Consider the following 26,841-nt stretch of genomic DNA (forward strand, 5'->3'; position numbering starts at 1 on the left):
TTTGGTCTGTTTGTCTTTACACGCGACCATCACGACGAGTCGATAGATTCCTCGCTCTCAATGTCTCAGAACGACCTCGGGAGTTGAATAAGTCATGACCTATCATCCCATAATATATCATGGCGCGCTTCGCCCCGCTCTTCCAAGGTGCTATAATTGCTAGCATTAGGCACCAGCGCGCGTATGCCTTCGTGAGCGGCTCTTCAAGGTCCGATAGCTCTGTAGAAGTCGCGGAGCTGTTCTTTCAAACGCTGGACGAGCGTGGCTTCCTTCCAAGATTCACCCGTGCTCGACCACATCATGCCTCCCCAGTTGAGAGCGCGAACGTCTCGCATCAAACCTCAATCTTACGCTCTTTCTTCCAATTCCTCTTCCAGTCAAAGTCACCTCCTCATGTCTGAATCAACCGCGCAATCGACAAGCAATACACCTTCAATCTACACCATCAACCTTTCACTACCGCCACGCGAACGCTATGTGTTGGTCGCCACCGAATACGCCCATGTTCTGCGCAAGATGCCGTGTCTCTACGATGAGGCAGTTCAGCACTTGAGGTTGCCTACTGGAGTTTTCCATCTCGTAGGCCGTCTGTTCCTGCGTCGTCTTCACAGCGACGAACAGACTGAGGAACTCAGGGGCATTAGCGAAGCATCTGGCGTGCCAATGTACTTACTCGTCGCTTATAATGTCTTCCTGGACCTTCTCATGGGCTGCACGAGTGGCGGCGTCATGGTAAAGGATCCCGAAGCCGAGACAACGATGATGCATTTCCGAACGCTAGATTGGTCTATGCCTCTCCTGAGACAAGCAATTGTGCAATTCGATTTCATCGAGGGTGTGGGCGGCGAAGTGATAGCGAGTACAATTGGTTACGTTGGTTTTGTGGGTGCACTTACAGGTGTAAGGAAGGGATTGAGTGTCTCACTCAACTTTCGACCCTATCACAACGCCCGGGGAATTTCAGGACCTAACATCAGATATTACTGGAACACTCTCATGGTGCTTCTGGGGAAGAGACCGAGCATCTCCACCCTCATACGCGATTGCCTTCTGCCCAGGTCAGGCGCACCTCGCAGACGGCACAGGCTTTCCAAGAAGTCTTTACAAGAACGAAGAGATCCGTCATCTGCACTAATTCCGCCATATAATGCATCTGACGCACCCAACATTATTGCAACTATGCAGACATCAGTGGCGTATTTGATCTTCTGTACCAACGCAGAGACCATCATCCTGGAGAAAGACTTCCACAGCGCAAGGATTTTACGCTCATCAACCTTTATCAGCACCACTAATCACGACGTATCGTTGGAGTCTACAGTCAACCCGCACGCCCATCAGAATCAGGCCGTCCATACCCAGGGCCGGAATCACAGCTTTCTCAATGCTGGTATGCAAGAAGTACTTGAAGAAAGCATCATGCGAAAACAGTGTCTAGAGCGAAAATGGCGAGAGTGGACCCAGGAGCAGGGCCGTAAAGCGAAGCGAGGGCAGAATGCAGCAGTAGGCGTGAGTCCAGAGAAACTCATTAAATGGTTGAAACAGTACCCGGTGTGTAATGAGGTTACACACTTTGTCTGTGTCATGGATCCAGCAGAAGGGATGTTCAGATGGGTGCGGGCTTTTGAGGAGGGCGAGATTCCGTTTCAGGGTTGATATCAGGCTTGTTGGCTGTTCAGGTCACTTGTAAATAATAGCACTTCTCGATCAAGAACATGGGCTGTTCGCGTCTATCGTGTTGCTAGGGGTGCAGGCCTCGGCTCACGATGGATGCGGGAGCTAATACTAATGCGGTTTGCCACCGTTTACCTTCCCGTTCCTGATGGTTCTGCAGTTCTCTCAAACTTCAGACACCGCCCACTTCCGCGACCTATTGAGTCATTAGTCGATTATGCCAAACTTCAGGTGGTTCTATTGAATGACCATTACGGTGATAGAGCACCGAAGATGCGACGCACGTCTAGATGGCAACGCACAAGAGATCCAGGACCGGCTGTTGGACTTGTAGGGGGGCTGGATATAAGTGTGACGAGGTGAAGCCTTTTTGTGGGCGTTGCACAAGACTAAATATCATCTGCAGAGGCTATGGAGTCAAGCTGAAATGGCAGGACGACGCCGCTAATACATTGGCAAAACCACCACGGAAGAGTCGGAAGAAGAAGGCTATCGACGATGACCAAGCACTCAGCCCAGCGTCGAATATTAGCTTCGAATCCATACAATCGGCAGTTACGAGTCCAGATGTACTGTTCTCATCGCCTGACTCGGCGAAAAGTATGCCTGCTTTACCCATCAACAGCCCTGTGCTGTCCTATGGGATATCTCCAACCGATCGATGGCTCCTTAATTATTGGGGAAAACAACTCTCAAAGCTGTTATCAGTTTCACCTCAAAATGGCATCGCGACACCATTCCAACGACATTTGACGGCCATGGCCTACGAATCGCCAGCACTTAGATCGACAATCCTCTCAATGGCTGCAAATCATCTCGCATTTGCATCAAACGATGCTTCACTTCACCTACAAGGCTACCGTCACCAACGAGACGCAATCCAAGAGCTTCAAAAGATGATTCAGGATCCAGTGAAGATGGATACTGAGCCAGCGCTGGCCACTGTCATGATGATGCAGGTTTCGGCGCGGTTGTTTGGCGATGAGGATGAAGGGAACATCGCGAACCATCTGACTGGCGCCAAAGCCATGATAACAGGGCGCAGTGTAGGTAGCTGGCTTGTCACATCTAGTGCTCGCTTCCTCCTGAGCCTGTTTGCATATCACGATATTCTATCTTCCGTGTCAAGAGGCTCGCAGCCATTATTGGATCATGAAATGGACTTTGTCGCCATCGAAGGGGAGATACAGCTAGAAAGTATCGCAAAAGTCTTAGTGGTCGTTGCAAAGATCAGTCAGCTGCAACACGCTATCAAGACGAGAAGAGTCCTATCGCCAACAAGTCCTGCTTTGTCGGAAGATGAAAATACCACTGGTCAGCATATCCAGCAGATTCTATTAGCCATGGAGTTCGTTGCATGTAAGAGGGGGGACAGCGAAGAGCGCATAGACATTAGCTTGACAGCTGAAGCCTATCGCCACGCCGCCTTCATTTACCTCTACCGAACCTGGCTTGACATAGGTGCCCCCAACCCGATAAGCATGGAGCATATCAATCAGTGTCTAACACAGCTACAACGAGTCGATATTCACTCGCCTCTAACCTCAGCACATATGTGGCCGCTGTTCACCGCGGGCTGCGAGGCGATCGACAGCACACAACGCCAATTCGTCCGTGATCGATTCGAAAAGCTGTATGCTGTAAAGCATTTCCCCAGCTTGAAACGCGTCATGCGCGATATCGAACATGTTTGGGCAGCCAAGGACATGGAACAACAGATGAAAGGTCAAGATGGAATGGCCAAGGTTGACTGCATACAAGTCATCCTGAAAAGAAGGGGGCGGGAGGTCGATCTTGCGTGAGGATATGCCTAGCGACACTAGGGGCAGCTACAATTTGTGTCGCATCTTACAAGAAAAGCTAAAGGAGAAGTACACACTGTCTTGCATACTGCCTACTTGCCAAGAAATAATAGCGTATAGGCAGCAAACCCTAGAATGCGACACAAGTTCTAGCCAACCCTAGTGGTGCATGCGGATTCTCTTGCGCACAGACAAATGACCTATACGTCAGGCAAATCTCAAGTGCAGCAACCAAGCACTCGCGCCGCACGGTATAAATACTGGTGCTTCTCGGCCTATACTGCATCCATGATACATTCAACGAACTCGACCACACTTAACTAGCCACAATGAACAGCCCGCCCTCCATCTCCCACTTAGAGGCTCTGCCCGCAGAGCTCTTCAACCGCGTTCTGAGCTACGTGTTAAATCCTTACGATTGCGAGATCGAAGAGTCCAACACCACATTCGGCGGTTACCACTTCGAGACTTCTCTTCTGCGAATCAGTAAGAATATCCATCAGCTTGCAAAAAGCTATGTGCATCACGCACTGTCTTGGGTACGGTTCGACATCAACTGGGGCGCTCTCGCAATTCAGCCCCACTGGCTTGGTGTAAAATACATCAATATTCGCCATGTCAAAGCCGCCAAAACACTTCCGGACGGATACCTGAACCTGAGTCTGAGGCCCGTACCTCAGGAAGCTCCAGCTGGGCGTTTGCACGTCAAGATAGAGCTACCAAGTGCTAGCAACGATGCCCAGGAGAAGATAACACGCATGGTTAAGAGCAATGCAAACACCTCAATGTCACTGCTAGTACTTGCGAAAGACTTAGCTGGCTTCATGAAGGCACTTCGCATCAACGACCTCATTTATTGCCACCGCAACTTCCCGGGAACTCCAATTCCCGATGGTATACGTGCGCGTCGCGGTGTTCATGGCATGAAATCTGAAATCGTCGTTGCGCGCGGCCAACAGCTACAGCGCTATCAACATCCCATCTTGGAGTTATAAGTCATGTGGAGTACCCTCCACAAGACTACCATTGCTGGACACGCAGACAGCCACCTTGCTAAGTCTGTGGACTTTATACAGGGGCAGCATGAACATCAAGCACGAGAATCAGTCGGTTTCTCGAAAACGGATATGAACGCTAAGATGTTTATGGAGCTTATGGGAGAAGGCATATCGACTCTCCTCTGGCTTAAGCACCGAGGCGACGAGTATCTTACAAGAGGCTTATACTCAAATGCTTACATGTGCTACTCGAGCGCATGCACTCTCGAACAATATTGGCTAAAGATGGCTCCACCACCTGCTGATTTCACCTTCTGGACACTTGATAGCTGCCTCTATGTCACCTTCGGAGTGACGTGAATGTACAATATGGCAATCGCGAAGATGAAAGGGGGCTTGGACTTTGTTGCTGCACATCCTCGTGGCACATCAATGCGTGGGTACTACGGTATGCTCGCCATTCTCAGCGGTGGTGGTGGACTTCTTGATGATCAGCGCTATGCGGAGCTAAGCATGGTATCGATGCTCTACGAGCTCTTCACTGAGAATTTTGACAAGGGCGATCGATTGTTCGACATTGTTGAGGAAATTTGGGAGGATGCCGACATCATCGATGATCTATCGTCGGATCTGGGTCTCCTGTACGACACTGTCAAAGAACTCGACAATGTAGACCGTACACCCGCTTCTGACCCTGAGAATCTTGATGGACTGAAGGCATCAGTAGCAATTGGCTTCGCCAATGTTGCGCCGCTGAAGTGGGCGGTCACCGAGAATAACTTCCCGAAACCATTGCGAGAACTTGTTCAGTTCCTACCACGGGCTCAACTCTTGCCGGACGGTGCTGTGGAGAATCCTAGTGGCTATAGCTTTGAGATCTCAGTGTACTGCCAGCCAACTGATGAGCAGCGCATCAATGGAGAGGATCACCCGAGGTATCTCGTGTAAGGAATGCTCGAGGGTATTCTATATATGTAAGCCTTGTGTATAAGACACACGTCGCTGTTGACATGACGTACAGGCAGGATGCTTGAGCGTTCCAACCTAAAGTTACCCAACAAAGCTTATTGAGGTCTTCTGTGTCTAAAGGTTGTGATTTCTCATCGTGCTTTGGTTCGAGGCTGCCCAGATAAGCCCTAGTCGCAGAACCACAAGAGATCATACCTAGGTATCTCGTCAATCGCCCACATGCGCGACGGCGGCGATTACAGAATATACGCTTTGATCACTCGGAAGCTGACGAGATACATCGACATAATAGCAGACTGCACGTCAAAGATACGCACGCCGGTGATAGCACCCGCCCGTGAGGCGCAACAATACGACGAGCGCGACAATTTGGTGGACTATCCTGCAGATGGCCATATAACTACCATCCGCAAGTTCGAACAAGCATTGCAAGCTCTCGGTCATTCGAGGTCTTATCTGCTCAAAAATCACGATGATCATGGGTTGTGTATGTACCGCTCCTATGACACCGCCTGCGCAACCGAAAAAATGCGCAGCCAGCTCTAATGGATCGCTTGGTTCCTTCTCCGCAGCGCTATATCGCAATCACCCAATAGGTAATCTCGGGTCGCATCGATACAAGACGTAAAGATGCGGGTGAGATGGGTGTTGAACTGTCTGATGGTGCGTGAAGAAACAGAAGGGAGGCCGGGCAAATTTTCGATGTTATCGAGATTCTGCTTGGCGCGCTAGTCCGGGTAGAGATTGGCGCCGACTGTCTTCCCGAGGGGTCTCCACTTAGGGCCCCTTCCCAGCCACTTTCAGACACCTGCAGAAAGATCAGGTCCATGGTGAGCTTTGTGGCTTACCCCGCGATTCTAATCCTCGACGATGGGAAGAAGAACGGCTGAGCTTCACACATCAAACGCCTGTCTGCCGACATGGACACGCAATCTATCCCCGCAAGGAATGTGGCCAGTAGAGACGCAAGCATTGAATACATCAGCGACAACATCTTTCAATTGACACTCACCCCAGAGAACAAAGCGGAAGTATTTGAGCATGGCCTTTCCAAGCTCGACCAAGGTCAAGAGGAGGCCAGCCTCATCCTTCGGAACTTGTCCTCATGGTGTCCAGATGTCGCTGCTCAGTTTTCCCAACGCTCCACTACCACCATCTTGAAGACACCATTCCGTCTGGTCTTTCCTTCAGACGCTCGGGGGGCTTTCGACAAAGACCTGTATCCACGACAGTATTTCGCGATCTCTTATTGCTGGCATTCAGGCGACTATCCGAACCCGAAATATGAACCGCACGATCGTTGGCCTTTCAGCAAACCCTTTGTGGATGCCATTCTGGGTGAGAAAGAAAACCCTCGCATAGGACTTTGGATTGATCAGCTCTGTATTGACCAGGAAGATACTCTCGACAAGCAAATGTCTGTTGCTGCCATGGATGTGATTTATCGATCATGCATGCGTCTGCTGGTTCTGTTAGAAGACGTGAAACTGACTGAGGCGGAGACGTATCTCGTGGAGAACTTCGAAATCTCCAACATACAGTGGCATAAGTCATGGCTACCTGAGCCGGAGGTCAGACCACTCTATCTGTCTTTCTACAAAAAGATCAACGCAGCGAGATGGGTACGTGAAGCTTCCAAGAAGAAGGGGATCCTGGGCCACACGCTGATTTGCTCATTCTTACCTTGCAGTGGGATCGTGCCTGGTGCTTTCATGAATTCAACGTCAACGAACCATGGAGCGACAAAAGGCAGCGATACAGGAACCACAATGCGACGTTCTTCATGAATGGACCGGGTGATTCCATAGTAAAGATGAAGTGGGTAAATCTCCAAGTCATCATGTCTACAGCGATAGACTTGCCGTCTCACGAGAACGATATCACATTAAACGCCTTCAAGGGCCGAGAAATATTCTCGGGCTTTGCTAACCAAGGCGGACCTCCTACAGCGACCATGAAATCGAGTATCATGGCCTCTCATAACAGCGTAGCTCGAAAAGGCTGTCAGAATCTTGGAGACCGCATCAGCATCATGATAAACATCAGTGGGCGTGCTCTCGCATACTACGGCGAAGCATTGAACAACAAAGACGAGGTCCTGTATCTCAGTGCACTGCTAGCCCTCACGGCAGGAGAGGCGTACCCACTCAGTATGACGGACCCCACATCGATCAGACTCATGGGCAATAAGACGTGGCTGTCGCGAAGCCTCGGTACTGGCGATACTATCATTCCAAAATTTCCCCTTGGAAGTGTGCAGGGCATCCGGCAGATCTCGACCGAAGTCATCAAAATCGACATGATTTTTGTTCAGATCCTCAGTACACCAACAGATCACAGCTTCGAGCTGGACGCTGTTGGCCAAGTGTTTCCTGGCACCATACCAACTACAGAGCCGGCAAAGTATGCCGCTGATGCAAGCAAATCGCATTTACCTGCCGCCCAGACGGACAGCGAATGCGACGAGCACCGACGGAGGTTCATCGCCACTTGTATCAGCAATGGTATTCAGTTTACCGCCAATCTATGGGAGCAGCTCAAACGTGATGTTGTACATCCCAACTACAACCAAGGCATTTTCAGAGATCTGCAGCCAAACACTGCCCTGTGTATACCAGCACAAAGGTTTTTGGACCAACTACAACGAGATGCAAGTCCAGAAACGTTGGAGGGTACTGCATTTGACGTGGATGAGGCCAACATCTTCTTGACCTGGGTAACCGATCCTCGTTCAATGTATTACATTGGCTCTCTTTCATTCCGCTTGCAATGCACCATGGATGGGCGTCAGGCTCTCATAACTATCACAAGCATTAAGGAAGACTGGAAAGATGCCAAGCTTGAGGAGCTGCAAGCTGCAATCCCTACCGATTTGCTTAACGCGAGTTGCATGACGTCGAGGATTTGGATTCTGCAACCATTGGAGATCGATGAAGGCGATGTGTTGAGATGGAGAATCGTGGCAAAAGCGCTGCTGCTCGGTGAGCCGAATTTGGTGGAGGAATTGAGACTGCACGGTAATCAACACGATGCGGTGGCAGCGTTGAAGGCGGACGCATGCGTGGGTGGTTAGGCATGTTATGGGCCTATGTACCGAGGTTGGTGCGTAGCGCAGGACACCGGACTTGCTGTCGCTAACCTTGGAAGTATTGCGAGCTCCATGAGACCATCAATATACTCCCAGTACCATCTTTACGGGCAGTTTACTTCGCTCCGGCGCACCATATGCTACATTTTTATCCAATGACTTGCTATTGTTATTGGTCATGCTAGCTGTATCATAGCGGACGGACGAGCACAGCTGCCTTTCTTGCTTATTCACGAGCCTGACAGGTAACCTACATTACTAATTCCCGCACGCCTCCCGGAAGCGCATCAATCGTCCATCCGAATTGTAACGATCACTATCACTCTATCCGAAAATGAAGTTCGCTTCCACGGAGTTCGCCTTCGTGTCGCCTGCTTTTGAGTGGCTTGTTCGCTTGCTGCAGCCTTGGGAATGACGCCCCTCCTGTGCGATTGCCCTGCAGGTTCATGCTCTCGGCATCGCCTTCAGCTCCTCTGCCACTTCGCTCCAGTCTCGCTATTGATATGGCGCCGAAGCCCCAATGTCGATGACATAAGTTTGTCGCCGCGCTCACTTATGCCTTGGGTATATATCAAGATATCGAGCTCTCTGTGAGGGCCACAATCACGGCCCGCAATCATCGCCATGGATCGCTCCACGAAACCAAGCTTCAACTTTGTGAACCTCACACACCCCGACGATCTCAAAAATGAAGAAACCCAACTGCGCATTCGACGTCTAGCTATGACTGAGGTTGGTAAAGCGAGAAGAAAACCCAGAACGAAGAGGGCGCGCAATGAAATCATCCTTGAGTTTCGGAATCCGTCTGAGAGTCGCATCGATATCGACCGGTTCGGTGGCGGTCAGCTTGATCCCTTCAACCCCTACCCCATTGAACTTGATGACTCTGATCGAGCCCTATTAGCGAACAGTAGGTGCATCCACTCGTTTTGGTCAGACTCTTTCCTGACTTGGCGTAGTCTTTACTACCGAAGACAGCAATCATCCTAGCCAGCTCCGTGGCTCCTGGTACCCCGTTGGACTCAGCGATGCGGCAGCTTTTCACAACATGCTTTCCAACTCGCAAAACTTCTTGTTCCAGAGGCGCAACGGATATTACCCTTCACAAGATGATGCCATAGCGTTGAAATATCACAACAAGGCGCTTCGCCACACCACCCAGATGATGAACGATCCGGCGAAGCGCACGAGTGATGAAGCTATAGGTGCTGTGGTTTCTTTCATGATCCACTTTGTAAGTCGCCCGTGTGACGACGATGGCGGCGAGGCTGACAATCTTCAGGCTCTATTGGGGAACTTTACCAGCAGTGATTGGCAGAAACATAGTAACGCACTAGTTAGAATAGTAGGACTCAGGGGCGGATTTCATACCATCGAGAAAGAGCACTTACGAGTTACGATCAGCTGGTCAGCATCTCCGGGTGAACCCAAGGCTTGATATTTGCTGACGCCTGAATAGGGCAGACCTCATAGGAAGCTTCTATCAAGACCACCCTCCTATTGTGCCAATGCCACGACAATGGATAGTGGACTCGAAATCTCCACCAAACTCCCCACGGACGTGTAACGGCATATCGTTAGTCTGGAAACAGGAGCTACCAATGCAGCTTCACTTTGTCACCATCTTTGATGATGTAGTCCAATTGATCTCTCTCGATAGAGCTTTCAACGAGGAACAGTTGATGCTTGCGATTACGAGCGGTAGCTGGCTGGAACCGACAATATACCGCCTCTTAGCTATACGTCCTCTAAACCACGGCAACGCCAGAGAGAACGTGGTCGAGGAGGTTTGTCGACTTGGAACTCTACTCTTCTTAGCACCAGTTTGGAGAAGTTTTGGTCAATCACCAGTATGGACGGCTGCTATATCGCGCAATCTCCTCCTTGTACTCACGAGGAACATGGTCGAATGGAACGATTTGAAGCCTTTACTCATCTGGGTGCTCTACGCCGCCGCAATCGAGACCAAGGATCTGGCAGAACGGAGCCAGTTCGTATTCATGCTTGGCATTCTGATGAGCGGCATGCAGCTCCAGGCGTGGAATGATATCATGTTGATTGTGAAAACCGTATTGTGGGTGGAAAAGGTTTTCGCAGGTACTGACGAGTTGATTCGCGACGAGGTTATGCAGATCGTCAACCACAATCCTATGAATATGTTCCCGGTTGAAACTACGCCGCCGCCAAGTTTCTTGGACGACTTTGCGGCGGAAACAGGATAGAGCTAGACTAGATCTGGAATGAAGACACCCTTGTGGCTGCAGCTACCAATAGCAAGACTTAGCATTGCTGCTTGACCTCGCTCTCTTACAGTCGTTGTATGTACAGTAAATGCCTACCACAACTGTAGGGAGCATACATAAAGCTGCCGTGAACGATCAATACTTACAGCTGCCCTCTACCTAAGTATAGATTTGCATCTAGGGTGCTCTTGTGATTTGCATACGGCTATCGTGGCAGATTGGTCACCGGAGGCCCACGGAAGAAATTGCAACTGACCAGAGGCACACGCGCTATCATGCCATAGCAGTCGAAAGTTTTGTTCTTTAGCCAGGGAGTGCCTAAGTAAAATAATATGTATGTGCTGCATGACTTAAAGAATTACATCGTGCTGATAACTATATGTACTCTTGCACAGTCTATGATCTTGGTGCCCTTCCGTTGTAGTCCATTCCCGGCTCTACTGTATAATTTGCGAAGCAGTCATAATTGAAGTCGATTTCTGCACTGCGTTTTTGGAGGAGCTCGACAACGTGGTCGAAAGAGCAGAGACCGTTTGCATCAGCGGGACATCCTGGATGAGACTCATTGATCGGGACAACGGCGTCATTACTGATTGACCAGGTTAGCTGTGCATCGAGTTTCGAAAGAAAAGAGAATACGTACACAATGAATCTGATCTGCTTTGTTGGTTGCATAGCAGGGCAAGAAAGAACCTGAGTGGTGAAGTGGGTGGCAAACGGCACGAGCTTGCTAGCTACGAAGCTGTTTTGCCCTTCATTACCAAGAGGACTCAGCGGTGGGCCTTTGAACAAAGCCGTCAAGTTGAACGCAGTGAGTGTATCAAGGACGACAACTTCGTGCGTAGCATCGGCATAGATAGACTGGTCGAGCGGGAAGTATGTCGAGGAGTTGTCGAAAGTCTCGTTCAGCGCGGAGTTAGCGCCGGGATACTGATGGGTGAAGCGTGCGATGAATTCGTCTAGGAAGCCTTTGCCTTGAGCAGCAGACACAGGGGATCCTGGGCCGTTGTTGTAGTAGAAGGACAGATCGAAGTAGTACTCATAATTCAGGAAGTCTTGTTCGTTGAAGAGATCGCAGAAGGCAGAGTAGCCGAGAGCGTGTGTCTCATACGAGCAAAGTTGGAGCATAGCGACGGCGTCGGTGGAAGTAAAGTTGATACCGCTAGCCTGCGACTGCAGACGAGCGAGAGTGGCGTTGAACGCGTTGTTCGCAAACTGAGCTGCTACACGGCTACCGATACTGCCTCGGGTCGCAATGTTCGAGTTGTTGCAGATTTCGTATGGTGCGCCGGAGTTGTTCACGCCTAGAGTCTCAACAAGCAACTCAATGTTGACCTCGTCCATGTACTCGGGTACCCCAAAGAAACCGGCAGCGAAGTTTTCCGCAGTCTTCACCATCCGGTCTTGGGACTGTGTTCGGAAGACCGGAATGGTGCCCGCTTCAGTAAAGTTGTTCAAAAGATGGCCATACAATTGGCGGTACTCAATACCCAATAGGAAGTTCATGCTGCGACCCGACGGTGTTAGGAGCTCGGCGCCCAACTTGTATGTCCAATCGCTCAGGAAAGAAAGCTCTCCAGAGACTGCAAGACCAGTTTTCGTAGCGTTCGCAATTTTCTGAGCAAAGGTAGCGGGCGCAGCGCCACTGGTTGGGTATCTAGCGCCGTGACGGTAGAGCAGATGCATCTGGGTGATGTCGCAGCCATCCGGGATCAGAGGGCTGGCATCAGGAAGACCGTAGTCTGCGCTGCGAACCGAATACCATGGGCTCAAGTTACCCCAGTATTTTGTGATGTCAAAGTTTGGAGACTGCGAGCCACTGCCATGGGGCTGTGGCTTGATCAGAGGGTATGAAGATGCATCGCCATCGTTGTAAGGATACGACGGTGCTGTTTGGATGGCATTCGGCTCAGCGCCTGTGGGGGTCGCTGATGATTGTTGCGTTAGTTTAAAGACCAGAGCTCAAGGAAATATTGGTGACTTACGGCCAGGGAAGCCGACGACAGATTCTGGCGGGAAGAGTTCGGAGTTGACCTCGGCTATACAATCAACCCATCAGCATTCCGCTCTCTGCGCAGCTTCAATCAGACTTACTGCCAGTGGGAGGATACACATCTGCACTGCTTGCGCCTGCGTTTCCAGCTGCCGAAATTGTCGTGGTTGGTACAGCTCCAACCCTTGCAAGGAGGACAAGCAGTGCGCCTTTACGGGCGGTGTTGGTCGTGATGCGCATCTTAACAATCGCAGAAGCCTAGGTCTCTCAAAAGGTATGTATACCAAGGAGAACAAGCTCCGACAAGCTTCGATGCCCAGCAATGTGGGTGTCCCAGAGACCCATCTTATAGTCCCCAAGCCCTGCAACGGTGGAGAAAGGCGTTAGAGTTGGGCATTTCGCTACCGAAGGGATACACGCGGCTCGTAGTAAGCGTCGCGCAACCAATGGGATGCGGAATTATGAACACATGCGTTGACCAATACTTCGGTAGCAGGGATGCCATCACTTCAATGACAGCACTGACGTTTGCGGGATGCAGATATCACGGTACCCAGGTACTCATGCGGTAAAGCATGCATTGGTGCGGGGGACCTTTGCAGCTGCTAAGTCCTGGTCCACGATGACGGCGTTGGACTATGCTGCTTTGGGTGCCGCACAACGGCGTTCTTGTCCACCTTTGAGCATATCGACAGGAGCACGTGGCTGGCAGGTTTATGGTGACGAAGGGCTCTTTGTAGCAAGATACGCGTTGAGGAAAAGTGTTCAGGCTACATTGATGCGGAAATAACCCGGCCAGAGTGAGTTAATCGGTTTCGTCATCACATACGAGTCCAGTTCGCTTCCTCTCGATGTTGACGACAAGGGCTGATATTGTCATTACACGTCCACAGACTATTTATACATGAAATCGAGAAGACCCCCGTTCTCGCCAGACACAGCAGAACTCAAAACGCCAGTGCCAATGCCGATGTATCGATGAGACGCAGCAAATTAAACACCGCCCAGAACGACTGATATGAAGACCCCGGTACCCACCCATAACTACGATCTCATCAGTCATTAATATGTGATCCATCGACGCCGAACACAAAGAGAGGAAGGTAGCATCCAAGCCGCCATATAGCGCGTGAGCAACGCGACAACGCCTTACAAGCAAGAAAGGAACAAGCGCAACAAGCTCAAAAACTCAAACTCATGTCTGTTCAACAACACGGAGAAAAGAAGAAAGCACTAAGCGATAGGCCATCGAGTACGCAATCCTTGTGTCCATTGCCCGTAGAGGATGTCGGCCAGTATCCCCTGCTGCTCCATACCAGGCTCGACGTAACCAGGCAGTTTCTTCTCGTCAAAGTAACCGTGGCCATCAGCCCCAGAGCCCTTCTCGCCGACCACGAAAGCGCTCTGGCGGCGTTTGTGGGACTTGAGGTGAGGGTTGTTCTTGGCCATTACGAGCTTTGGTCCCTTCAGCGGAGAGCCCGAGTTGGCGAGCGGTGTCCCATTTCGTGTCGGTGTCGATATCGGAGTGTGGTCATACTCCTCTGAAGACTTGCTGACGGTCGATGTAGCTGCACTCGTAGTGCTCGACCGAACACGTGTTGTGCCTGTGCCATGCACGGTCGTACCACCCAGGCTAGTGTCGCTGGTTTTGGTGTTGTGCTTCAATGGCGATTGCGCGGGCGAGACTTCTATGCCGAGAGCGTACGCAAGCTTTGTGTCGTTTTTGAGGCGGTCCACCATAGCCTTCAATAACATGAATTCGCCATGTGGGTCGATTTCGTCAAGATGCTGCCAGGCCTGCGCAACTCGTCCGATAGCGTCGCGTTGATGGGGCGATGCTGTGTCAGCATGTGCCTCTTGGAATACTGAGTCCAGGACCTTGCTGTACGCTCGGCGACCGTATAACGCGTCTTTGGTGATTGGCATGTGTCCATCGGGAGCAGGTGGCTCGTTCTCGTTGTTCATGTCCAGTGGATGGTTAGACGTGGGAGGTGATGGGCGGAAGGTGCGCGCTTCGGGGTTCGGCTGGAAAGACTGGTTGTTCTGAGCAGGCGGATTGCTAGGGGGGTTTGAGCGAAGTGCTGCGCGACGTTCGCCCGACGAGACGCGCTTGAAATGTCGTACGGTCGATGGCGAGTTTCCAAATGTCAGATCGACACCCAACGGCGACTTGTTGAGATTGCTGACGCGACGAGCGGTGGGTGTATCGCCAGACGGAACGCGGAAAGCCGTGGCTTGGGAAGTTCTCCGAGAGGATGGACGTCGTCGTGCTGGGAGTGGTGAATCGGTTATGTCGCCCAAGGGTGCTGCATTGAGGTCCATCCGTTGCATCATGGATTCGACTTCATCGTTGCCTGAGGAGGGTATACGGGCCAGTTTGCGACGCTGTTTCAACGTCTGGCGTGCTTGAACGGTCCCTCGCTTGACGGTATCAAAGTCCCAATCGTCTTCCTCGGCTCTGGGAGAGAGATCGACCCTGATGAACTTGTTAGCATACTGTGTGAGAAAGTCCGGCGAGTTACTGACATGGTCTCTTCATAGTACTTGGGGTGCGATGCCGCTTGTTGTTCCCTTTGGGCGTCGTACATTTGCTTGCGCTCGACGAGCTCGCGCAATGCCTCGACCTTGCCCGCGCGTTGGACGAAGCGGTGTTTGAGGAGTTCCTTCGCGGTCGCACGTCGATCCGGATCCTTGATTAGACATTGTGCGATGAAGTCTTTAAAGTCTTTGCTCCATTCGTCGCCCTCCAGCCTTGGTGCAGGGTTCTTCGGAATCGTGAAGAGCACCTTCATGGGATGTGACCCAGCGTGTGGCGGTGCGCCCTCTGCCAACTCCATAGCGGTGATTCCGAGGGACCAGATGTCGGCTCTGAAATCATAGCCAGCCTCCTGGATGACCTCGGGTGCCATCCAGAAGGGTGTACCGACAAATGTCATGCGTTGCGATTTGATATTTGTGAGTTGTGCGGCGACACCGAAGTCGGCGAGTTTGACCTTGCCTTGGTCGGTGAGGAGTACGTTGGCGGCCTTGATGTCGCGATGGATCTTGCCGGTCGAGTGTAGGTAGTCTAGCCCGAGCAGGAGCTCTCGGCATGTGATGGCGATGTGTGCTTCGCTGAAAGTGCCTGGTGCCAACTATGACGGTTAGTCTAGCTATGTGATGTCGGTGGTGTGACTGCGTACCAAGTCGGCGGCCGAGCCTCCCCCCAGATACTCCATGACTATCCATAACTTGACGCCCTTGACGAAGCTGGTCTTGTATTCGGTGATGTATGGGCTGTGGCAGGTGCTCAGCAGCGAGATCTCGGCTTGGATGTCGGCGAGCTCTTCGCTGCTGTCTTCGAGGTCGATGTGCTTGATGGCGACAGTCTCGCCCGTTGTGCGGTCAATGGCTTTGAACACCTTTCCGAAGCTGCCGCCTGCAATGGTCAGTAATGGCAAATCGACCAGGCTATGTCAAAACGTACTGCCCAGCTCCTCCATGACTTGATAGTTTTCGGCCATGGCGGGCGATTACAACGTCGCTAGGCGAAGCGCAATGGCTGAGAGATATGGGATGTGGTCGGGGTCGGGCCAGGATAGATGCAGTGGTGCTTCGGCGGAAGAGTGTTGGGATAGAAATAAGACTCGGCTGTGGTACTGGGCTGCTCAATTGCGCCGCCGTTGTGGTGTATATCAGAGTATCGCGCAGGGTCCAGCCCTATCATCGCCGAGGCAACCAGCCTGATCGTCAAACAAACGCACATCCCCGCCGCCACTTTTTGGCGGAGATTGGCATGACGTCGGTAGGTATCAGTGCTGTAGAAAAACAACACAGGTCGGGCATGTCCAGGACAGCGCACTAGACGTCGGAGCAGTGTCGTGGAGCCTTTGGCATCCAAGACCAGTTTGTCGACGCCAAATCCAGAGCAGCCCATTCCTCTCCTCTCCAATGTTGCCCTGCATGAGCTCCCCACTGCGGCCGTCATGCAGCAGCGGCTACCAAAACCGTCAGCCGTCTTGCCAATAGACGTGTGTGGTGGTGCATCGTCTGCGCCTCATCCCGCCGAGGTTTACTTTTCCGGTTGCTGAGGGAAACGTGGGCTAACGACATGGTGCTGCGAGGCACTCCAGGCATGTCAAACCTACCATGCCACTCACCGCCAGCTAGGCTGGATTACGAACAGTCCTCGTAGCCTGAAACAGGCCGCCTGTACAGCGCACTCCTGGCTGTTGCTGCAAATTAGCACGAGGGCGACGATGGGCCTCCATGGCTGTCTAACCGCCAGGGCACGCGCACCATGTTATCCGTCGCGGTTCTCCTCAGCAACCGCAAAATTAGAGTCTAGGACAAGATGACCACTACCCGTCGTTGACCGGACACTCGACGTGCTACCCAGCTAGCTCAAACTTGACGGCTACATGGGTCGTGTTCTGAGGTGTCAAATTACGTGGCCCGACCCCTCATCTCCGCAACATGGCAGTGTCGTCTCGAGAATGTGGGACCGAGCATGTGTTCGACAGCAGACTGCGCGTGTGGTGACCTGTACGTCTGAGTATACCATGGAGCAATGAGCGAGCGGCAGTAGATACAAGACAGAGCAGACGTCGCCCTCAACAGACGGACATTGGTTCACCGTCTCCACACAGGGCCTCCGTCACGAGACTAGCCGCGCAAGCAGTCCCTTGGACATGCAGCCAGGAGATGGGTTCCTGGATTGGGTTGTTGATGGCCTGAGCACGGCGCGCGTGAGCGACGGCTGCACAAAGACTGCGGCTTCGGCTGTAGGAATCTCTAGATACTCGTTGCCGCTCTGAACTCCGTGGCATGCGCTCTTCAATGTCTTTGGTATGAGTTCTTGCGCCGCTGGCTCAACGCTCTTCAAGTCTTGGTTCTCGTGGTTTAGAGGGTCGCTCCTTCTCCGATTGGTCGGCCTCCCTACAGCGCTTCTAGCCCTTTATCTCGAAGTCTACGGCAGCTCCCCAGCCGCCGCCTCGCTTATTCTTCACCGACTCGCTCGCCGCGCTCGTCTCTCAACCATTCTCTGTACGCTCAAGGAGGGACAGTACGTCAGCAATACCATCTTCTTCGTCGGAGGAGCAGACTCCATGGACAGAGCACAGACACCGACAACCCTGCACGACAAAGGGGCCGAGTCGTCATCCCAGTCGTCAATAATATCCTCCAACGCCCCCGACTCCAACGCCTCTTCTCAGTCTTCACCACCCAAGACCATGCCGTCGCATTCTCGGTCCAAGACGGTCGACGTCATCGGGCAAGGCAAACGCCTGTCCCTGCAGTTCCCCATCCAGCCAAGTACGGGCATCAGTTCACCAACCTCCTCGACACGGTCGCGCCCGCAATCATGGATGAACGGGGCAACGTCTGTTCACTCGCCCGAACCCGAGGATTCTACTTCCGAGACAAACATTCTGGCGGTTCTCGCTGCTCAAGAGCGCTATGTGCTCGAACTCAAAGAGGAGCTCACCAAAGCAGAGGCTGACCTGAATACGCTGAAAACGCACTGGACCCATCACGAAGCGAACAAGCGTCGCAATGAGGTGCGCAAGGTCGCCGCGCTGCAGCCTCTGAACACGTCGCTCGCCAATGCTCCACCGGGCCAATACGAAGACGATGGTTCGAATTCGTGGATGCAGAAAGAGATGGAGCGCAGGAAGAACCTACTCAGCAGCACCAAAACATCCCAACGGAAGGTCTTCAGCGGCTCGCGACATCTAAGAACCCTATCCCTACTCTCTCCCGACCGCCTCCAGTCGCCATCATTTCCCCAGCCACTCGATCTACACGACGACCCCGCTTCCAGCTCCCGACCGCAGCTTCCTGCACGGGCTTCCACCTCGTCAGAGATCACACGACAGGTCGTCAATGCCGGCGAGCACGACCGATACGACATGGGCGGCATGCCCACCATACAACGTGAGCAGCTCATTCGGGCTGGCACTCAGATGGCGCAGGATTTCAAGAAGGGCCTATTCACATTCATGGAGGATATCCGACAAGCTACGGTGGGCGATGAAGCCGTCAACACGGCGGACGGCAATACTGGAATACCAGGTGTCAAGAACCCCTCTAAATCTGGCCGCAAACCGTCCGAGGGTCGCCCCGCCCTTAGTCGGTCCGCCAGCTCGAAGAAGACCACACAACAACTAGGTTCCACTGGCGACGACTTCTGGAAGGAGATGGGCCTGGGCGAGCCCAAGACTACTGTAATCAACAAGAAGACGCACGCACTCAAGAACACGACGACCCCGCAAAAGCAGATCCGCAAAGTCGCATCCGAAGAAGACTGGGATAACTGGGACACCCCCAACGAGTCACTTCTGGTCGACTTGGAAGACTCCAAGGACAGCTCAGATGAATCGGATGCGCAGACCTCGCCGGTATCCGGCCCAGGCAGCTCTCGAACTAGCACCAGCACTAGATACCACTCGAAGCGTCACGATTCCAAGGCATCGTCGCTCACCTCCATCAACCAAGAAGACCTCACACCACGAGAGTCAAAGCGCAGCTCCATCCCATGGCCTGATATGACCAAGGTGTCACCCAGCAACCTGAAGCGTACCGCATCACATCTAATGAAAGAGTGGGAGAAGCAGCTCACCCCGCCCCCGGAATCGAGGAGTGAAGATTACTCGCATGGCGATTTTATGAACTGAACGTTTGAAACGGTAGTTGCATTTAGCGATTTAGCATTATGACGCGACGCCATTAACAGCAATGTCTAATTCAGTGTTGAAGAACTTGTTGAAGAGGTGGTTTGCTGTGTGGAAAAGTTCAAGGTATAGCATGGCGTTGGCGTAATTGTACATATTGGAACCTAGCTTCGGGTAGACATGTACCGTCGTAGAAGCATAATGAGAATCCGAATACCTCAAATCGACGCGACCAAATCGCTTGCTTGCAACATGTGTGAAGACATCCGTGACGCTGGAGTGGCGGTGCCAAGACCCACCTGCCCGGCATCTCCCGTCCTCCGCTCTGAACTCCGCAAAAGTTCCCGGCGGCGGTGCATCGCATCGCCTTTGCAACAGTATCACTTGTACCTCACGCTTGCTTTGTGCCGCAGTCGTAATCAGCTTCAAGAAGATGGCTTTTCCAGGAGGCGTGGGCTCCATGCCAGCCGCCATGAATCCCAATGCAGGCATGTCCGAGCAGGAGCAGCAAATGGTGAAAGCAGTATGTGCGACCTCGTCTCCTCTATGCATTTGCGGTGGAACAGGATAGCATGTCGCGAGGGCGTAGCTGGCTATACAAGGCTGTCAGATAATGTGTTTGGGGAATCATGGCTAACGTTCGAGTAGATGCAAATGGGTATGGAGTCTTGCATCGGCAAGACAGTAATGGCAGGCGTAATGGGTGGCGGTCTAGGTGCTATGTTTGGACTCTTCATGGCTTCCGTATGTGGCCAAACAACTCATGGTCTCGAAAGAAAGAGAAGGCGCGACTGACATGCACAGATGCGATACGACACCCCGATGTCACAGCCCCTCCCCGTCAACACGCCGGCTACAAAACCTACAACCGCAGCCACCGGCGCAACGGCAACGGCAGGCGTCAAGCCTTCGACGATAGCTGCCGGTAGCGTCAACTCCGCATCCGCAGCCACTCTTACCTCAGCACCCTCGGCCTCTGCGACTGCTACCCTTCCAAACCCCACCGCCACCGGTACCGTACCGCTTACCGACCTCCCCCTACGCCAGCAACTACGGGCCGGCCTGCGCGATATGTACCGATCCTCGATTTCTAGCGGCCGCAACTTCGCCAAAGTTGGTGCTATTTTCTCAGGCACCGAGTGCGCAATCGAGGGCCTCCGAGCCAAGAACGATCTGTACAATGGAGTGGCGGGGGGCTGCTTGACTGGGGGTATATTGGCAAGAAACGCTGGGCCGCAAGCCGTGGCCGTAGGATGCGCAGGCTTCGCAGTTTTCAGTGCGGCTATCGATGCGTATATGCGTATGCCAGAGGACGAGAGAAGCAAACCTATCGCGTAGTGTCTGTGAGGCGACCATCACGACGATGAGTCGAACCTGGGATGGAATTCATGTCATTGATGTATGTGTACGATATACCACAAGCGATGTTGGGGTAGACTCCCGACTTAGCATTGGGCGGCGTTTGGAGGATTCATTCTATCGAGATTCCCGACTTTACGAACGAGACTAAAAGCAATATCGAGGGCTATGGAATATAATCTTAGTCGTCTCTCAGTGTTACAAAAAAACGTTCGACTCAATATATGTTGAACCAACGTCGACTTATCTACTTCCAGCACGAGGCTCCCATTACTGCCACCAGCGCGATCCGGCCAATCAAAATTCGTGAGGGTCTCACACCAAAAAAATCGGGCCCCACCGCCACCATCGCGAAATCTTCTACCACACCAGCGGCACGCCCTAGTCATATTGACGATCCAAACCTCGTAAACTTCCGAACTTAATATCAGGGTCTCAACTTTTCACGTACAACAAACTGAAACCTCCTGTTTACCGGACTGCGACTGCTGCCGGTCTACCACGCGATGGCAACACCCACTGCGACCCAGCAAAAGCCTGTTCACTCGCTTATTTTGGATACGGGTCCATTGATCAAGAACACAGTATCGATCTCTACTATCATCAACGCCGCGGAGGAACTATGGACTACTCCTGCTATTCTCTCCGAAATCCGCGATGAAGCCACACGGTCACGTGTACAGACAACATTGATCCCATTTCTGAAGATAAGGAATCCTCAGCCGACAAGCTACGATGCAGTCATTGCGTTTAGCAAGAAGACAGGTGATTATGCGGTACTCAGTAGGCAGGATTTGGGTATCCTAGCCCTGGCTTACGAAGTGCACTGTGACAGGAACGGTGGCGACTGGGGTCTGAGAGAAATACCAAAAGGAGAAATAAAGAGGAGGCCTGGAGAGATTGAGCAGTTGAACGAGGAGAAATCGCAGAGTGGGGGTCTTTCCACATCAGCAAAGAAGCGCAAGAACAGGCGGAAGGCAGGCAACAAGGCTACCGAAAATACCGCTGAAGATGCGACGGAAGGCGTACAGATCGGTTCCGGATCCGTCGAACCAGAGGATATTGATGAAGGCTGGGAGCAGCCTACAGGCAAGCGGGCGGCGAAGGCCAGAGCGCCCAAATCTACGAAGTTCAACTTCAAGCCCGCAGCGGAGGTAGACAGCAGCCTGGAACAAGCCAACAAATCGGAGGAGCAGACTACCCAAGTCGAGGTAGACGAAGAAGAAGGTGGAATAGCTGTCACTCAGGAGCAGGTCGAGGAGCAAATACATGAGCAGGTTGTTGCACAGGTTCAGGATCAGGTTCACGAGCAGGTGCAAGACCAGATTCACGAGCAACTTGAGAAACAGGGCAGGGGAGAGCTCGAGTCTCAAGCTGTAGAGCAGGCGGAGGAAAAGATCGAAGAGCAGGTCCAAGAGCAAGTTGAAGAACAGCTTCAAGAACAGGCTGGTGAGGAGGGGCCAATCGACCAATCGGCGGCGGTCGAGGTGCCTACCACCAACATCCACTTCGAGCAGAAGGCAAAGCTCTCACTCGCGCCTGAGACCTCCAGCCAGCAGGATCTACCAACCCAGCAAGTCAGCTCTGACGAATCAAAACTGGCGCAGGAACTGGAGGACCTCTCGGTATCCCATCACGCCACTCAACAACCTACGCCCCCTACGACTGACGATTCAGCTGCGGAGTCTGACTCTGATGGCGACTGGATTACCCCACAGAACCTTACAGAGCACCAAGCCAAGGACGGAGCCATCCAACCGCAAATTCACACAACAGCCAATCGCCAGCTGGACGTAGCAACCATGACGATCGATTTTGCGATGCAAAACGTGTTGCTCCAGATGAATCTCCAGCTTCTCTCCACAAACATGCAACGTATCAAGAACGTCAACACCAAGGTTCTCCGGTGCCACGCCTGTTTCAACATCGTCAAGCAAATGGACAAGCAATTTTGCCCCCGCTGTGGTCAAGCAACTCTACAAAGGGTTTCCTGCTCTACAAACGCCGCTGGAGAGTTCAAGATCCACTTAGCCAAGAACTATCAGTACAACAAGCGTGGCGATAAATACAGCATCCCCAAGCCCATCGCCGGTACTGCAAACACGAAGTGGAGTCATGGTCAGGGAGGAGGCAAAGGCGGTTGGGGTCGAGACCTCATCCTTGCTGAAGACCAGAAGGAATACACGAAGCGCGCTGAAGAGGACAAGAGGACCAGGACGAGGGACCTCATGGATGACAACTACCTGCCGGGCATTCTGACAGGCGATCGGGGCAGAGCCGGTGGCAGAGTCAAGGTAGGCGCAGGCAAGAACGTCAATGCGAAGAAGAGGACGTAGGATGCTGTTGTGGCTGCCACTGAGCCAAAGCAGTTGGGGGCATGCAGACTTTTGGTCAGGCGGACTCGGATGATCTGATGTGGTGATGAAGCCATCGGGTCACCCGGCTTACTGGGTTTTGGGCGTAAAGGTTTACGGTGAATGGTGTTGAGCCACGCTTGGTTGATCATCGGAAGATATGTCTTAGATAGATGCATGATATCCTAAAAGTTTCTATTTGTCCTCTGAATTCTTGAGTAGATGGCCCCCTGCCGCCTCGCTCCACCTGTCCCATTCGATTGCACACAATCCAATGTCTGACGACCGTACGGCAACATGATCCTCCAACCCTTCCAATATACCTCCATGCACCACACGTTTGTATTCTGAATGCGCACGATGGGTATCGTAGTGCACACCGCTTGTGTATCGCCGTGCTGTGATTATGTGCCATATCTGCATTGTCCAGTAGTCTCGCTTCCCAAAGCGCCACTACGCCTGTGACTGGGTGGCATAGTAGACCCGGGAAGCCGATTGTGGCTCGGCACGCTCGGTTATCTTATCGAACGTGTGGCCTCTATGTAAGGGTCAACGAGCTGCATCCAAACGAGCTGTATGCCGATAACACTTCAAGATACTCGGCACATCTTGCTGCATTGCTACGAACGCAGTAGTGCGTGCGCAGGTCCTTAGATCGGCAGTATGGCTTGGCATATCTCTTATTCCGTGCTTCGAGTTACAGGGTAGTTCTTTGAATTCTACGTAATATACCTGCACTCAGCATTCAGCCCCTGCGCTGCGGATGTGAAGCCATGGGTCCGTGTCTTGGAAGGCCTAAGGATATGACTCAGCACCTGCAGGCACTCATTGGGGCGACGTCACTATAGTCTGACAGGATATGGTGCATACAGCGATGCTATACGATGCCATCAATCGTATCCCAAGAGCTGCCTGAGAGTGGCTCAGTCGCAGGAAAGTGGCGTAAACCTATCAGCTCGTGATGTAATCGACAAGCCAACGCGCAATGATTTTGAGCGAAAGGACTGGCAGTCAGCAAGTGTATTTCAGTGGTGGCTGAGATGTAGTTCCAGACTTAACCTCAAGCTGATGACCCTGCGCGGGTTCAGACGATCGGTGGCCGTCTCATCTGCCCCAGTGGTATATCGTGATTCGGAGCTGGACGCTCTCGTGTCTCACAGCTGCGGAAACGTGGCGTACAGTGACAGCCGAGTCCGTGTAACAACGCATTACCCTTACATCGCTCCTTACATAGCACACATGTGGACTGTGCCCAAACGCCTCGCTTACGTCAATTCAATCCAGCTTGAGATGTTGCGATTGGTTCTGGGGACTCTTCGAGGGTGGATCACGTTTACCGGAGGTGCAGTAAAAGAGCGCTTTATGTGAATGGTAGGGCGCCTCGAGACCCCAGGCGACGGGGAAGTGACTACTGAGGGGCCAGCATGTGAACGGCGTGGTATGAGAGTATACAAAGACCTCTGTTCCGTTGCCATATTACTGAGGCCGCGATTGTCTTGTACAATATACTTGGTTTTTGTCTTTCATTGAGTCGTTATGGCGATTCTTAGTATTCTTAGCTCTTGGATGTCGCTTCCTAGATCGTACTTTAGACGCGTAAGTCTTGTTCAATCGTTTGTTGTTTCCTTCTTCAGCATCATCACACTTACCCACTCCAGCGATCGAGATCGAGATCTTCTTACATGCCCAAGTTCACCGACAGCTCTAAACAGCTCGCCTCCTCCGCGGCTAAGGAAGTTCCGAACAAGCGCGGAGACCATCGCACCAGGATCATTGCTCGTCTTCGCGATCAAGAAATTCATGTTCCGGATGTGCATTACATATACACGGACTGGGCAGCTAAAGTGCACCCGGATGTTCTGGTGCTGAGACAGCATCTAGAGGGATACTTCCAAACGTTCATCAGTACCGAGAGTCAAAGGAAGAAGCAACGTAGGGTAGACAACGGACTCTGCGCGGGATACTTTTGGACACATGTGGAACCAGATAAGTTTGTTATTCTAGGAGAGCTTGTGGCCTGGGTAACTTGGCCCAATTCCTTTTCGCGATTGTCGACTGACGTAACCTGTAGTTCTTTTTCTGGGATGACGAGATCGATTGCGGTACTCTGACAGATGATCGTGACAAGGCCGAAGCTTATTGTGACGATACAATTAATTTCATCCGACATTGCTTGCAGCCAGAACTCTCTGGCGAAGTTCCGGCACCGGGGCGGTTGCACAACTGCGGTCCATGGGTCAACATAGGAAGAGCAATGCAGAAAGGCCAGTCGAGAGGTACGTCCATCCAAAGTATGCTAGACAGTTATAAGCTAACAAGAATTGCAGAAGCACGTGACCGGTTTGCTGAAACCATCTACGACTTTATCCGCGGCGTCAAGACATCTCAGGCTACATGGGCGCAAGGGATGTCTACTCTCGAGGAATATACAGCGCGCCGTTTGAGAACTGTTGGTACAAACCCGTGCATTGCTGTCATGCAATGGGCCTACAACCTCACTCTTCCACCGTCAATCTGGAACCACGAAGCTGTAGTAGCCATAACTCGCGAAGTAGCCATCTCCGACTTCCTCTGGAACGACATTGTGAGCTTGCGGAAGGAAATAGACGACGGCGATATCGACTCTGCCATCCCGGTGATGGTATGGAACGAGGGATGTAGTGCGCAGGCTGCCGTTGATCGATGTGTGAAGATGGTGGAGGAGAGCTGGGCGAGGCTGTTGGAGGCAGAGACCCGACTTGTGAAGGCGCATGCTCAAGAGTCTGAGCAAACCAGGCGCGATATCGAGACGTTGGTTGGCGGGTGTAAGGACGTATTGGTTGGACATATGGTTTACTCGTGAGACTTTTAGGCAAACTGCATCGAGGACCACGCTGACTTTAAGCCAGGCTCAAGATTCCGCGCAACATGTCCGCAGCAAAGATGAACGAGAAGGATTGCAGTTTCTGCATTATCCTATAGAGCCGAAGGCTTGAGAGGCGTCGTCTGCTGTAGATAAAGTGAAAGATAGACCCGGGGGGCAAAGAGCAGTTTCCGTTTATCGTATATACGCCTTTGTTTGGTTTGAAGATGGATGGCTCGCGACTTGGTATCAAGGGTAGAACGGACTCTTCTCAGTACAGATCGAAACAATACAACTTCTTCTCTGGACGTGATCATTGCCGTCATCGTGGGCTCTCCTGTGTAGGGTCAGCTTTGCAGAAGCAACGCGAAACTCCCCTTTTGCCAGAGCTAGGACCACGTTCATCGGACGAAGAGGCCGGGTGACGTACTCGCCGTCATTCTCAACCGCGATAGCGAGTTGCCAGGACTTTGTCCTGAACTGCCAATGTCCGGAGCACAGTCTGCCATCGTGCGGACCACTTTCAGGCAGACAATTGACGTGGTGCGGGTGGGTCGTGATTGGTCGGGCGGCGATGTGTGGAAAGACGCGTCTTTGCCTTAGCTTCCGCAGCCGGTACCATACTTCATCCCAGCGTCAGACCTCATGTCATGCCCTGAAATTCAACCTCCTACACCTATTGCTCATCCGCCGTCATACTTGACGCTCCTCTTCATGGCTGTTCTTGCAGCCAGGCGCCGTGCCTACCTCGACCGACGCGCTACTTGCATTCCTACGCGTCCAAGTGGCTGGGTCCATACCGATGCCTGCAGGGCTTCTCCATTCGTACACGCTTCTCTCCCACACTGCCGTACCGACGCGCCTAC

General features: G+C 52.3%; 11 protein-coding genes across 11 annotated transcripts; 9 read left to right on the forward strand and 2 right to left on the reverse strand.

The window, feature by feature from the left end:
* Window positions 1-2,432: 2,432 nt before the first annotated feature.
* Window positions 2,433-3,476, forward strand: J4E86_000438 (uncharacterized protein; the record flags this gene model as incomplete). The annotated part of the gene is made up of 1 exon (XM_051441012.1): window positions 2,433-3,476. One exon carries the CDS (start codon window positions 2,433-2,435, stop codon window positions 3,474-3,476), a length of 1,044 nt encoding a protein of 347 aa, XP_051307183.1.
* A 329-nt stretch (window positions 3,477-3,805) lies between these two features.
* Window positions 3,806-4,471, forward strand: J4E86_000439 (uncharacterized protein; the record flags this gene model as incomplete). The annotated part of the gene is made up of 1 exon (XM_051441013.1): window positions 3,806-4,471. The coding sequence occupies one exon, from the start codon at window positions 3,806-3,808 to the stop codon at window positions 4,469-4,471; it is 666 nt and encodes a 221-aa protein (XP_051307184.1).
* Window positions 4,472-4,843: 372 nt separating this feature from the next.
* On the forward strand, window positions 4,844-5,422 carry J4E86_000440 (uncharacterized protein; the record flags this gene model as incomplete). Its single annotated transcript, XM_051441014.1, has 1 exon — window positions 4,844-5,422. One exon carries the CDS (start codon window positions 4,844-4,846, stop codon window positions 5,420-5,422), a length of 579 nt encoding a protein of 192 aa, XP_051307185.1.
* Window positions 5,423-6,363: 941 nt separating this feature from the next.
* Window positions 6,364-8,516, forward strand: J4E86_000441 (uncharacterized protein; the record flags this gene model as incomplete). Its single annotated transcript, XM_051441015.1, has 2 exons — window positions 6,364-7,065; window positions 7,134-8,516. 2 exons carry the CDS (start codon window positions 6,364-6,366, stop codon window positions 8,514-8,516), a joined length of 2,085 nt encoding a protein of 694 aa, XP_051307186.1.
* A 639-nt stretch (window positions 8,517-9,155) lies between these two features.
* J4E86_000442 (uncharacterized protein) lies at window positions 9,156-10,753 on the forward strand (the record flags this gene model as incomplete). Its single annotated transcript, XM_051441016.1, has 4 exons — window positions 9,156-9,441; window positions 9,491-9,765; window positions 9,814-9,938; window positions 9,991-10,753. 4 exons carry the CDS (start codon window positions 9,156-9,158, stop codon window positions 10,751-10,753), a joined length of 1,449 nt encoding a protein of 482 aa, XP_051307187.1.
* A 417-nt stretch (window positions 10,754-11,170) lies between these two features.
* J4E86_000443 (uncharacterized protein) lies at window positions 11,171-13,007 on the reverse strand (the record flags this gene model as incomplete). The annotated part of the gene is made up of 4 exons (XM_051441017.1): window positions 11,171-11,363; window positions 11,418-12,702; window positions 12,760-12,813; window positions 12,869-13,007. 4 exons carry the CDS (start codon window positions 13,005-13,007, stop codon window positions 11,171-11,173), a joined length of 1,671 nt encoding a protein of 556 aa, XP_051307188.1.
* A 993-nt stretch (window positions 13,008-14,000) lies between these two features.
* Window positions 14,001-16,270, reverse strand: J4E86_000444 (uncharacterized protein; the record flags this gene model as incomplete). Its single annotated transcript, XM_051441018.1, has 4 exons — window positions 14,001-15,243; window positions 15,294-15,901; window positions 15,950-16,185; window positions 16,234-16,270. The coding sequence occupies 4 exons, from the start codon at window positions 16,268-16,270 to the stop codon at window positions 14,001-14,003; spliced, it is 2,124 nt and encodes a 707-aa protein (XP_051307189.1).
* Window positions 16,271-17,980: 1,710 nt separating this feature from the next.
* On the forward strand, window positions 17,981-19,423 carry J4E86_000445 (uncharacterized protein; the record flags this gene model as incomplete). Its single annotated transcript, XM_051441019.1, has 1 exon — window positions 17,981-19,423. The coding sequence occupies one exon, from the start codon at window positions 17,981-17,983 to the stop codon at window positions 19,421-19,423; it is 1,443 nt and encodes a 480-aa protein (XP_051307190.1).
* A 457-nt stretch (window positions 19,424-19,880) lies between these two features.
* J4E86_000446 (uncharacterized protein) lies at window positions 19,881-20,758 on the forward strand (the record flags this gene model as incomplete). The annotated part of the gene is made up of 3 exons (XM_051441020.1): window positions 19,881-19,943; window positions 20,069-20,164; window positions 20,225-20,758. The coding sequence occupies 3 exons, from the start codon at window positions 19,881-19,883 to the stop codon at window positions 20,756-20,758; spliced, it is 693 nt and encodes a 230-aa protein (XP_051307191.1).
* A 527-nt stretch (window positions 20,759-21,285) lies between these two features.
* On the forward strand, window positions 21,286-23,115 carry J4E86_000447 (uncharacterized protein; the record flags this gene model as incomplete). Its single annotated transcript, XM_051441021.1, has 1 exon — window positions 21,286-23,115. The coding sequence occupies one exon, from the start codon at window positions 21,286-21,288 to the stop codon at window positions 23,113-23,115; it is 1,830 nt and encodes a 609-aa protein (XP_051307192.1).
* Window positions 23,116-24,815: 1,700 nt separating this feature from the next.
* Window positions 24,816-25,975, forward strand: J4E86_000448 (uncharacterized protein; the record flags this gene model as incomplete). The annotated part of the gene is made up of 3 exons (XM_051441022.1): window positions 24,816-25,154; window positions 25,205-25,409; window positions 25,461-25,975. The coding sequence occupies 3 exons, from the start codon at window positions 24,816-24,818 to the stop codon at window positions 25,973-25,975; spliced, it is 1,059 nt and encodes a 352-aa protein (XP_051307193.1).
* Window positions 25,976-26,841: the final 866 nt, after the last annotated feature.

The sequence above is a fragment of the Alternaria arbusti genome (assembly GCF_024043155.1).
Source record: "Alternaria arbusti strain BMP 1465 chromosome Unknown scaffold_1, whole genome shotgun sequence".
In the NCBI taxonomy this organism is placed as follows: domain Eukaryota; kingdom Fungi; phylum Ascomycota; class Dothideomycetes; order Pleosporales; family Pleosporaceae; genus Alternaria; species Alternaria arbusti.